General features: G+C 41.6%; 1 protein-coding gene across 3 annotated transcripts in view; it reads left to right on the forward strand.

Annotated features, from left to right (window-relative positions):
* Positions 1–13636, forward strand: part of CENPU (centromere protein U) — a 66348-nt gene that overhangs the window by 34865 nt on the left and 17847 nt on the right. For all 3 annotated transcript variants that reach the window (XM_073656076.1, XM_073656085.1, XM_073656094.1), the window contains 4 exons: positions 1842–1970; positions 2848–2917; positions 6517–6637; positions 9633–9711. In XM_073656076.1, coding sequence (XP_073512177.1) covers positions 1842–1970; positions 2848–2917; positions 6517–6637; positions 9633–9711 — 399 coding nt within the window. The remainder of the gene's footprint in view (positions 1–1841; positions 1971–2847; positions 2918–6516; positions 6638–9632; positions 9712–13636) is intronic.

A 13636-nucleotide genomic window follows, 5' to 3' on the forward strand; every position in this document is an offset into this window, starting at 1 on the left:
GAGCTATACGCAGAACGATCACCGCAGGAGCAGCTGGGGCTGGAGCCAGCATTGTCCCTAGCTGTCTAATCTTCCTCATGCCTCGGTCAGTAGCGACCGGGTCACCCAAAGAGTTGTGAGAAGGAGGGGGCTCGTCTTCGCTTCCCATGCAGTCGTGAGGTGCCATTGGTTGGCATGGGTCAGTCAAGTCCTTTAGCGGGACTAAGCAAATAAATAAATAAATAAATGAAAAATAGTAAAAATATAAAAGCCTCGCAAAATAAAAAAAATGTACACATTTTTTGGTACTCAGTGAAAATCATAAAGAAAATAAATAAAAACACGGCAAAAATGCAGTTCTTTCACTATAACCCCACAGAAAAAGTTGGAATAAACCACAATCAAAAAGTCGCTTGCAATGAAAAATGGTTTCACTTAAAACGTCATCTCTTCCCTCAACAAACAAGCCCCCACTCAGTTCTGTCAGCATAAAAAGAAGTTCTGGCGAAGCATGATCTCTTTTTCAACAAAACAAGAGAACAAATCTCTTTTTCTACAAAAATGTTCTTAGTGTAGCAAAACATTAAAAAACCCCACAGTGCCTAAACCACAGTTAGCGTCCACATGTTTGTCATTCGTATAGTGGGGAGAGCCTACGTATCAATTTTCAGAGTGTGTTATTGCAGAAGCACAAGCTGGGTACAATGTATTGGCATGCTAAACTGGCAAATTTTACAACAGCTGCGAGCTTATTTCTATAGAACACCTGCTGTGTATAGTCAATATACCCATAAGATTAATTCCCTGGAGGGTGTAATTTCCATAATGGGGTTACTTGAGAGGGAGGCTTCTGGCACCTATTCGATTCTGAAAATGGCACCCGCAAACTATTTTAGAAAAATCTGCGCTCCAATATTCATATAATGCACCTCCCGTTCCCAAGCCCTGCTGTCTGGCCAAACAGAACTGTATGACTACGTATAGGGTATTGCTGCATTCAGGGAAATTGCATAACAAATTATGTGTTCATTTTACATTTTGAAAATGTAGAATCTGTAAAAAAAAAAAAAAAAAAAAAAAAAAAAAGATTATAGTGGTAAAAATATTTTTTCTCTTCATGGCCCAATGATATAACATTCTGTAAAACACCGGTGGTGTCAGCTTGCTCACTGCAGCCCTAGATAAATTGCTTTCGGGACTCACAACTTTAGTATTAATTGATGTAGAGGTGCACAAATATGCTATGTGGCCGATATAGATATATACATACACGATGCGTCAGCACACTGCTACTAATGAATACATTAACTCCACTATTGCTGTAAACATTAAAACGTAAGGCACTTAGATAGTGCTTTTTGATCAAAGATAACAAAAGCCATCCAACCACACCATGGCTTTTGCAAGCTTTGTTAAAAAAAAAAAAACACTACGTACCTTAATGTTTACAGCCATAGTTCAGTTCATATACAGATTAGTCGCGGTGTGCTGACATATCCTGCATGTGTTAACGATGATGCATCAGATTAAAAAAATTGTGCCTGGTCAGGAAGGTCAAAACTGACTGGCGGGAAGGGGTTAACTGTACATACTTCTTAAGTATAATCTTTAAGGGCAAAATGACTATTAATCCACACATATACATAAACAGACATACTTCCTGTATGTTATAGTTAATTAGAAAAAGACACATGTATGTACACATAGAAAGACATCCAGACAAATATGTCACAGTGAGATCTACACATCAGTTTTTGGTTCTTTGTTTTGTTGCTTATATATTTTTTTTGTTTTTATCATTGCTTCTCTTCTTTTGTATTACACACTTGAAAATAATGTATTAAAATTTTGTATATATTTAGAGGCTACAAAAGAAAACCCAAAATACACCAGAACCGGGTCCTTCGAAGACACGTAGGACTGCCAGAACTCGGGCTGTCGGAGAAACATCCTCAACACAAGGTCCAAGCACTACCCAAAAAACAAATGTGGTGGGTAACACTTATGTACGCCTTTGTTTTTTAGTTTCTTTGTGAGATTGGCATCACTATGCAGTGACCCCCAGAGGAAAGTCTGAATATGCCACAAGACCAGGCAGATCGATCTTTTAGATTTACCTCCTCTTCTCATGATTGAAGCATTCTAGAATGTCAAGGAGATCCCCCCTCCATGTTGTTGCACTGCATGGTATCTCACTTTTTAGCCATATTTTAACAACAGCCTCTTTTCAGGGGAATCCAACAGTAGATTTCTGCTGCCCGAACCACAAGACCACACAAATCTGAGCCTGGCTGCATTATTGTTGCCGTGTATTATTAGCAAAAACATTCTTTGAAAATCGGACCAGGACCTGTGTATATATCCTTATACACCCATCTAGTCTAGCGAAGCAGGGCATGAAGAAGCCATCAAGGACCTGCGTTATGCTAGTCATCTTAAATATTTAGACCCTGGATGATTTTTCGAAGTATTTTTTCTCTGGAATGCTGCAACGATTCAGAATAAAATATACACGGCTGCATTGAAGCAGCAAGCGTCAGATTCATTAAACCTGTGGTTTAAGGTCAGGTCCACTTTAGGAAGAACAGCATAATTTTATCTGACACATCTGGATGAAAGTGCACATTTGTAATAACACTATGCAGTATAGAAAATGTATGAAGGTGATCTATCTGTTTAATATATTGTATATCCACAATTTTCTAAATAATGAAGATGCACTGTGCTCCCTTTTTATACCCCAGTATATGCAACACTTATCTAACATTGTAGATGTCTGCTGGAGCCCATATTAATCGGAGTATATTGTAGGGATCATGTTTGCTGAGTGATTATCCTGATTGTAACCAGTATATCAATGTTCACCAGGTATCTGCCAAGAACGCAAAGGCTCAAAGGAAAGGAGTGATTACATCTAGTAAAAAGAAACCAAGAAAAGGTGACTAATAAGAACATTTTCTTGGTCTGTAAAGTTTTTGTTTAGTAATCACATTTTGCTCTTGATTTCTAAGCATGCGTATACAAATATCAAAGACTGATGGTCACTTTCAAACAGAAAGACAGGTGTAAACAGGTACAAGCTAAGAGGACCACTTCACTATGTAACTAACAAATTAAAGTTGCACTCTGGCACTATAGCATGCAAACATGAAATTGAAATTGCATTGTTACTCTAGAAAATAAGTTAAAATGAAGATATTTAGCACATAAATTTGCCAATTCATGTGTGCCCAACAGCCAATGACACGGCGAACTTCTGTATGTGCAATTCCTCAAGAAAAACATTTGGAACAGTGAATGTGTGGGTCATGTATTCAGCATCTATACGCTCGCATTGTGGAGCTGTGCTAAAAGAGGCACAAACCAATAGAATCCTAGAATGTTATAGATTTGGAGGGGACCTCCAGGGTCATCTGGCCCAACCCCCTGCTCAATGCAAGATTCACTAAACCATCTCAGACAGATGTCTGTCCAGCCTCTGTTTGAAGACTTCCACTGAAGGAGAACTCACCGCCTCTCTTGGCCGCCTGTGCCACTCATTGATCACCCTCACTGTCAAAAAGTTTTTTCTAATATCTAATCTGTATCTTCTCCCATTCAGTTTCATCCCATTGCTTCTAGTCTTTCTTTGTGCAAATGAAAATAAAGATGATCCCTCTGCAGTTTGACAGCCCTTGAGATATTTGTAGATAGCTATTAAGTCTCCTCTCAGACTTCTTCTCTTTTGCAAGGTAAACCTTCCCAAATCCTCTAACTGTTCCTCATAGGACATTGTTTGCAGACCGGTCACCATCTTGGTAATACTTCTCTGAACTTGCTCCAGGTTCTTCATGTCTTTTTTAAAATGTGGTGCCCAGACCTGGACACAGTATTCCAGATGAGGCCTGACCAAAGAGGATTACGGGGGGATAATTACTTCACGTGATCTAGACTGTATGCTTCTGTTAATGTAACCCAGAATTGTGTTTGCCTTTTTTGCTGCTGCATCACACTGTTGTCTCATGTTCTGTCTGTGATCTTAGTATACCCAAGTCACATGTGCTTTTGCGTAGCCCTAGTCCTCCCATTCTGAATGTTTTTTTCATTTTTCTTGCCCAGATGTAGGACTTTGCATTTCTGCTTGTTAAAAAACATTTTGTTAGTTGCTGCCCACAATTCTAATTTAAGATCTTTTTGAATCCCCCCTCTCTCTCTTCTCTAGTTTTAGCTATCCCTCCTAGCTTTGTGTCATCAGCAAATTTAATCAGTTTATCCTCAATTCCTTCATCTAAATCATTTATAAAGATGTTGAACAACACACAGCCCAGGACAGAGACTTGTGGTACCCCACTTGAGACATTCTTCAAACTGGATGTGCAACCAATTATGACAACTCTTTGGGTCCGATCACTAAGCCAGTTATGAATCCACCTAACCGTTGCCTTGTCCATTCCATAGTTGGTCATTTTTTCAATAATGATGGTATGAGATACTTTGACAAATGCTTTGCTGAAGTCAAGATATACTATATCTACAGCATTTCCCTGATCCACCCAGTCAGTGATTCTGTCATAGAAGGAAATTAAGTTAGTCTGACATGACTTGTTAGTTAGAAAGCCATGCTGGCTCTGGTTATATTGGTTATATTCTTATCCAAGTACTTACATACATGCTGTTTAATAATTTGTTCAAAGATCTTTCCTGATATAGAAATAAGGCTCACAGGCCTATAGTTCCCTGGGTCCACCTTCTTCCCCTTTTTGAAGATAGGGACAGCATTCACTCTTCTCCAGTCTTCTGGGACTTCTCCTGTTCTCCAAGAATTTTCAAAGATTATGGAGAATGGTTCAATAATTTCCTCTGCCATCTCCTTCAGTACCCTAGGATGTAATTCATCTGGACCTGGAGACTTGAATTCATTTGTGTTAGCTAAATATTCCCTCACAATCTTTCTGTTTATAGATAGTGTGGATTCTTCTATTCCTTCAATAGCACAGTGAAGATCAGTTGATGTTACATTTACTTTCTTAGAGAACACAGAAGTAAAATAGGAATCTAAAAATTTACCACTTTACCATTTTCATCCTGTAAAAATCCTATAGTATCTTTGACTTTTCTTTTACCCCCCAAATCCTTTTTTGTTGCTTTTGACATCCCTTGTGAGTCACTGTGACTTCCCGGCACCTGCGCACAAGATTCCTGCAGTACTATGACTGCATAGTACACAGTACAAGTGCGCCTTCCGTATAAAGCTAAGTGCGCAGGCGTGGCATCTGGACATGGCGACTGCACGTAACACGGCACTGTGACGTGCAGGGGAGGGGGGAAATATTGTCATTACCACTGTAGGTGGGGATCTCTTCCCGTCCCCCGGCCTGCAAGCATCAGAATATTCACTGAATAAAAAGCCATTTCACAGCAAACAGACCTGTAATATGGGCCATGCAGGTAAGCATAGATTCACATTTCTATCACCTGTATGCCCATATTCGAGGTCAGATAAGTCCCAGGGGGTGACAGATTTCCTTTAAGTCTGTTTCTTGCAAATAACTTGTATCCTTCTAGCCTTGTATTCCAATGTGTATCATCCCACCTAGTTTCAGTGATGCCGAAGGCATCATATTTTTTCCTGCGTTAGTAGTTCCAATTCTCCTTGTTTGTTGCCCATGCTCTGTGTATTTGTATATAAACATCTTAGTTTGTGATCGGTTTCTCTTTCTCCAATATTTTTATTATTCTGACTTTATCTTTGTTCTTCCTTTCCACTTCTAATAGCAGAGCTCTAAACAGTATTTGTTCGCTGTATGGATTTCCCTGGCCTTTTGCTTCCCTTTTCACAATGTTCTAGTTTAAAGCTATAGCCTAGTGGTGCTTGTTTCCTATTCCCCAAGAACTGGGGCGGTCTCGTGTTACATGTAGTTTTATTACAGGTTATTAAGTAAATAGACTTTCATTTTTATTTTATAATTTTGTTCAGCTTAACTTTGTTCAGCATGGAAAGTTATGAAATGTTACAAATCTCTTTGGCAATTTGCTTTCATTCCTGTAAAAAAAAAAATGCTTGTAAGTGGTTTTCAAACCCCTGCTTTCCCCAGTCTGTGCCTTTTAGCTGCATTGATATCAAAACGTACTTATTTGGAGTACAGATGATGGCAGTGAAAGGGTCGGCTCAGCACCTGTCTTCTCTTAGTGTTGTGCTTATCAGAACAATCTCCTGCAGCAGCTCAGCCCCTGAGTTAATGAGACCCACATGCTAAGCTGATCCTTTCACTGCAATCATCTGTGCTCCAAATGAATACGTTCTGATATCAATGCTACTAAAGACTGGGGAAAAGCAGAGGTTGGTAGCCACTTAAATGCAATTTTTTACAGGAATGAAAACAAATTTCCCTAATAATAAAGTGATTTGCAAAGTGTCATAATTTTCGATGCTGGACAAAATTATAAAAAAAAATGGGAAAAAAAAGTAGTTACTTTAATTTAAAGAGTATAGTCAGTGCCCTGACTACTGTATCTAGAAGTTTTCAATTTTTGTAGAATTATTCTATTTGATTTTAGATAACTTGAACATAGCCCCAGGAGACACCTCGAGTCCAGAAGTTGTGTCCAAGTCTGCGAAAAGTTTGAATGAACTGGATATTGTACTCTTGGAATGTGGAAAATGTATCGAGTCGCACAGGTTTGTTTAATGTACAGTGATACAACAATGCAAAGTTACAATGTGAGAATGTCCTCTTGGTCTCAAAGCACAGAGTATACAGATTCTGGGTCTAGTATTCAGGCACGTTGTAATGGTACTTTTTATCTGTCAGAACCATTTTTACACTTTTGACATGCACAAGAAAAACTCAAAATTCTAAAATTAAAAAAAAAATCTTATTACATCTTTCTACTCAGATTTTCAGAGAGCAGACCTGGCACCTTGTTAGTTTACCTGATTCTGGTTATTTGTCTGCTGTCTCTTTCTGCTTCCTCCCTGAATGTAAACCTTTTCATCCTGCACCCTAGTTTTAAATGAGAGCTGCAGTCCCAATATTGCGGGTTTAGCTTTGATTCTGGTATTATTTGAAAACTATAACCCCTTCCCGACACAGCCAATTTCCTTTTTTGCATTTTCATTTTTTGAATCCCTTTCTTCCAATAGCCATAACTTTTTTTTATTTTCTGTCGAACGTATGAGAGCTTGTTTTTTTGCGGGACGAGTTGTACTTTTGAATAACATCATTCATTTTACCACATATTGTACTGGAAAATGGGGGGAAAATTCCAAGTGCGGTTAACTTTTGACAAAAAAAAACAGCGATTCTGACATTGCTTTTTTGGGAATTGTTTTTACAGAGTACATTTTGTGGTAAAATGATTATGCTCATCAGTGCGATTACGGCGATACCAAACATGTCAAGTGGTTTTATTTTATTTTAGTGGTAGAAAATAATTCAGAAGACAGAATCTGAAAAAAAATTGGGGGGCTGCGTCGCCATTTTCCGAGACCCATAACGTTTTCAATTTTTTTTTAAAAGATTGAACTGTTTAACAGCTTTTTTTTTTTAATACCATTGTTGAATAGATATGACATTTTGATCGCTTGTTACAGCATTTTTTGTGGTATCGCAGCTCCCAAAAAAAAGTAACTTTGGCATTCTTGAATTTTCACTTTTTACGGTGTTTACCAATCAGGTTAGTTATTTTTATATTTTGATAGATCTGACTTTTCTGAACTTGGTGATACCACACGTGTATTTTTACATTTATTTTCTTTATTTAATGGGGGTGATATGAACTTTTATGTTTTTTTTTCCCTTCATATTTTTTTTTTTTTTTTAACTTTTCACAGTATTTGTTAATACCCTTAAGGGAGTTTAACCTGAAATCGTCTCGTCGCTTGTGCCATGTACAGCAATACCACAGCATTGGTATATATAGTAAAAATCACAGTCTCCTTTGAAGCCTGGCCACAAGCTGGGTTTCAAAGGAGCTCCGTAATGTTAAGCATGGAGGTCTTCAACAGACCCCCGGCTGTCATAGCAATCAGTGATCATGTCAAGGTTGCGCTGATGGGTGCATTGAATGACGCGCCCCTTTCTGGCACGTTGTTAATGCTGCTGTCAGGGTTTAACTGCGTCATTTAAAAAGTTAACAATTGAGGGGCGTCTCTTGGTGCTACCCACGATTGTTCGAGTCAGATCCTGGCTGTAACATACATTTCCTGCCCGGTATGCGGCGAGCTCACCCCATGAGCCCGCTCCATATTCCCGCTACTGACTTGCGCTGTACATGTATGGCAGATGTTGGTAAGGGGTTAATACTGTGTCACGATTTGTGCTGCATGTAATCCAGGTGGGTAGTTAATGTAGTTCCCTGGAAATAAAATGAACTAATAAAAAAAAAAAATACATTATTATTATTAAATACAATGACAAATACTTGTATTTCCTTATGCCTTAGGCCAGTAGTTAGGAATAGAAATATTACAAAAGCTATTCGAAACACAGAGCTGGAGGGGTTGAGTCGGTGTGAGCCCTCCATTTCTCTCTGGCTTTTAGATTATTGAGAAACACTGAAAGAAATGAAAAATGAACTGGAGTATAAGTTGGTATACATGCATCGTGTAGGAGAATATTCACACTGGCCACTAAAGAGCCAAAACCTAAGATGGAAACAAAGTGAACATATACTCTGCTCTAAGTAAGTAAAAAGCAATAGTGCATATACAGTAAGCACTGGTTTTGATCAAGAAAAGTGTAAAAGCCGTCCCACCAGTGTCAAGGTGAACCCAATCTGGACGGTCCTAACCTCAAAAATTAAAACCTTTACCATGTGTCAAAAATGACCTCAATGTGAATAAGGGCTGTGCAGAACCAGGACCCAACTATGGACACCCAGCAATGGGAAGCTATATAAATGTAATGCCCATCTCAAATAAAGCAAGGCCATGCCCTTGTGTGCACTGCGTGCCAGAAATTAAAGCAAAACTGAAAGAAATGAGCTGGAGTATAAGTTGGTAAACATGCAAACCTGCCATCAGGTTTTCCCTATAAGAGCCATTGCTTCCTCATTCTTCAGCCTTTTAATACCTTCCTAACAAGCACACTGTATCCCCCAGGTGGCGCTATATGCCATTTGAAAAAGACAAACTACATTTTGAAGTTGTCCAGCGCTGCACTCCATTGTTCAATTAGCGATCCTATGGACGACTCCGGACAATGCTAAGTGCCCCCTCTCTGCCTTGTGACTATGAATGATGTCTATTATTTCTACTGATCATCAATCATAGGTGGAGGGGCAGCGTGCACTGTTTGGAGACACCCATTAGACAACTCTGTGCTCTCTAGAATGCAGCTCTGGACAACGAAGATGTTTTTTTATTTAATTCTAGGCATGCGGCACAGCCTGGGAGATAGTGAGCGGCTTAGAAATGTATTAATAGGCTGAACAACATGGTGGCAAGGTCTTTTATAGGGAAAACTGAGAAGTTCCCTTAAAAAGAAAGTGCCTTGGTTGGTAACAGGGAGAAGTCTTATCAAGGAGGTCCTCTACATGTAGAATAGTCAGTTACTAAAGGATCAGGTCTACCTGAGGGGTTTCTAGAAGGAGGTGGTCTTCTAAACTGGTCTCACTTGATTTCGGGCTTTCTTTTCCTGTTTTTGAACACTAAAAATTTTCTTTCTTTGTAGGGAAGAAGTTGAAACAGATGACTGCAAACGAGAGGTTGATGTGTTCTATCATAGCTTTAAAGAACAGTTATCTACAACAGTAAGTATCTGCTCTGCCATTTATCAATATCTCTGGTAAGTTGATAAGACCGAGGCATCAGATCCATCAACATTATGGCACCAATCTATAAATCTTTTTTTTCTACCTTCATAATTTTTGTATGTACTGTAAATGCTTATTGTTGTGAGTAAATTCCCCTGACTGCTCTTAAACAGGGCTGCGTAGCATACTCAGCGAAACTACACCTGGGAGCTCTGCTATCTTAGCAGACTATGCATCAAGGCGGATAGTTCTTTATCGGTCAACCATGACAGCACCACGAGAGAGGGGATCCGCCCACCAAGGACAGGAAACCTACAAGCTTAAAAGGGGTGGCCCTCTCTCTCTCTCGCCTCAGTTTGCTTTCCTGTCCTTGACGGAGGGAACCTTTAGCAGGCTCGTGGAAGATCTTAGTTGGATTTGGCGACGGCTGTCGAGCAGTGCCCCTATCTGGGATCAGCAGCTCCAGCGTCGGCTATGCGGGTGCACCCCTATCCGGGGAACGCACAGCATCCTTGCACCGGATAGCAGTGGGAGCTGCGCCCGTATCTGGGGTGGCAGCCCTATCATCAAATGCTACAGCCAGGTCTGCGCCCCTATCTGAGGGGGGGCTGCCCCTGGTCTGATCCGGAATGCATTGGGACTGCGCCCCTTTCTGGGCTGGCAAGCCCACCAACGCCCTAAAGTGGATGACTGGTTGCATGGGGTGTCATTCCCATCAACACCCGACGGAGGATGGCGCTCTGGATATTCTGTGGGGCTGCTCCCCAGTCTGGGGAAGCAGCCCAATCGTTTCAGCAGAGCCTACCTGGAGCGAAAACGGCTGGAACATCCCGGCGTCCTCTGGGTTCGTGCGGGCGCGCACTTCCGGCCTCCTCCTGTGAGTCGCGGCTCGATGACGTCACCGCTCCTTGGAAGTCCGGTCTTGTGCATCTAAATTGTAAGTGCGGTATTAACCACGGCGGCGTCCCTGAATAAAAAAAAATATATATATATTTAATTTAAATCAGGTGGCTGAGGGATGGATGGAACAGGTGCTATTTAACTGGCCCAGGCACCGCTGTTTGGGGCTTCCCAGCTTCAATTCTCGCCATCATGAAGACTGATAGTGAGCAGCAGCAAGTTCAGCAGCCGCCATCTCCACCATCTCAGCGGCTGTTTGGGGAGCTTCAAAAGGTGCATCGCCCTCGAGTTACTGGTAATGCCCGGTCCTCAGGAAAACGAGGTTCGGCGTCTAAGTCCAGTCATCACGGCTCCAGCAGGATGGACGAATCTGCAGCCTCCAGGGAAAATCTCCCGGCTGAGAAAGGTGCTTCCTCCAAATCGGTACCAGCCCTTTGAGCCGCCTGTGTAAGTGATCTTCGAGAAAGTTCACTTAGTAATGGAGTATCCCTTCTATTTTTTAATAGAGGAAGAAGTGTACCTCCAAGACCAAGCATTTTCAATATGCATTGTGTAACACCGTCCTTCCTGACTCGTATCCCAAAAAATTGTGTCAGTCCTGTATAAATCATACGCTAGCAGATGAGACCCCTAGTTTGGCCTCAGGATTGAAAACATTGGTCAAGTCTGAAATTAGTAAAATCCTCTGTAAAAAGACTAAGGGAAAGGTGGATACAGACCGTGAAATCTCCCCAGCCCCTGATGACTCCCTGTCGTCGGCTTATGAGTTGGACTCGCACAACTCAGCCTCTTCATCATCCACTTCCTCAGACAGTGGTGCGGGTTAGCATTGTTTCCCACTTAATGGAGTTGATGGTTTGATTAAAGCGGTTCGTTCAACCATGGGTATTACAGATGCCAAACCAGAGAAATCAGTCCAGGACGTAATGTTCAGGGGGCTGGGGCAAAGGAAAAGAAGAAGTTTTCCCTGTAACGATAAACTTCAGGATTTGATACATAGAGAATGGAAGAGGCCTGAGAAAAAGGGTGTTCTCCCTCCGTTCTTTAAGAGGAAATACTCCTTTGAAGACTCAGCTTCTTCCTCCTGGGAGAAAGCCCCAAAAATAGATGTGGCCATAGCTAAGGCATCTAGACGACCGTCTCTCCCCTTTGACATATGGGAGCTCTTAAGGACCCTTTGGATAGAAAAGCTGACCCCTTTCTCAAAGGGACCTGGGAAACGTCTGCGGGGGCCTTAAAGCCGGCGGTTGCCGCTACTTGTACCGCCAGGTCCCTAATGATATGGTTGGACCAACTTGAATCCCATCTGAGAAATAACACACCCAGGAAAGAGATTTTATCAGATATGTCACTCTTACAGGGGGCAGCTGCCTTCCTGGCGGATGCCTCTGCGGATTCAGTCAGATTGGCAACAATGTCAGCCGCCATATCCAACGCAGCCCGTAGAGCCCTGTGGCTTAAATGTTGGCCAGGTGATATTCAGGCAAGAACGAGACTCTGTACTATACCATGTGAAGGAGAGCATCTTTTTGGGCCTGTTCTGGACGAAATTCTGGATAAAGCTAGTGACAAAAAGAAAGGTTTCCCTAGCTTTTCTATTCCCGCTTATAAACGTCCTTTCCATAGAAGAATATTTCTACGGAAAAGACCGCAGAAGGGTCAGGAGAAATGGGAAGACCGCAGAATGAAAGGTAGAGGGCTCCTATTCGGCTCTTCTCCTTCTAACCGAGGGCCCCAGAAACCGAGTCAATGACTCGCCGCCCAGGTAGGGAGGAGGCTGTTGGGCTTCTTACCTGCCTGGACAAAAATTTCTGCTAGTGACTGGATCCTTGATCTGGTAGGTTCGGGTCTGAGGTTCGAGTTTCGGCAGATTCCTCGTGGGAGATTCATCTTGACCCCAAACCGTTCCTCAGTGTTAGATCTGACGGCCCTACAAGTGGAAGTCCTGGACTTGGTTCGTAAAGCGGTCTTAGTAGAAGTACCGACAGCAGAAAAGGGGCTAGGATTCTACTCGCCTCTCTTTTTGGTTTCTAAGCCTGACTGTTCATTTAGGTGCATCATTAACTTAAAAGCCCTTAATAAGTTTTTGATAGTTCCCACCTTTAAGATGGAATCCGTTAAATCAACAATAAAGTTACTTTTTTCAGGCTGTTACATGGTAGTGTTAGATTTAAAAGACTCCTATTACCATGTACCTATACATATGGATTTCCAGAAATATCTTAGGGTGGCTTTGATCATAGATGGAGATCTTAAACATTTCCAGTTTAGAGCCCTACCGTTCGGTCTGGTCATAGCCCCCAGGCTATTTACTAAGGTTATAGCAGAAGTCATGGCTCATGTTAGGGAACATAATATTTTAATTATCCCTTACCTGGATGATTTCTTGATAGTTGGAGACTCAGCCTCCCAATGTGATAATCACCTAAAATTCGTATCCTCCATCTTAGAAAGTCTGGGCTGGATCCTGAATCTAGAAAAATCTAGGGTATTGCCTTCAAAGTTACAGCAGTCCTTGGGTATTATGCTGGATTCAGACCTTCAAATATGTTTCCTCCCGGAAGCCAAAAAACGGTTAAAATTCTAGTAGGGAAAGCATTATCAAACCCGGTCATGTCCTTTAGAGCTGCGATGCCCTTGTTGGGTACTCTGTCATCTTGCCTTCCCGGGGTTCTGTGGGCACAATACCATTCCAGGGTTCTACAGTGGGACATTCTACATAATGAGGTTTTGTTAAATGGGCACTTAGAAGGACGAATGTCCTTGTCACCCCGATCAGTTGAGTCCCTGCAGTGGTGGATGAACGAGGCGAACCTGTCACGAGGAGTTCCCTTGATGTTTAGAGTCACTAAGATCATTACAACCGATGCAAGCTTCCGTGGGTGGGGGGCTCATCTGTGGGATATGGTGGCCCAGGGGTCCTGGTCAGACGCTGTAAAGGGTCTTTCCTCCAACACTAAAGAACTTCTAGCAGTGGATAAAGCGATTAATCATTTCTTGCCTTTCCTTCATGATAAAAACG

This window comes from Phyllobates terribilis, unplaced genomic scaffold, assembly GCF_046119375.1.
Source record: "Phyllobates terribilis strain yellow unplaced genomic scaffold, ASM4611937v1 Scaffold_1__5_contigs__length_1240528914, whole genome shotgun sequence".
In the NCBI taxonomy this organism is placed as follows: domain Eukaryota; kingdom Metazoa; phylum Chordata; class Amphibia; order Anura; family Dendrobatidae; genus Phyllobates; species Phyllobates terribilis.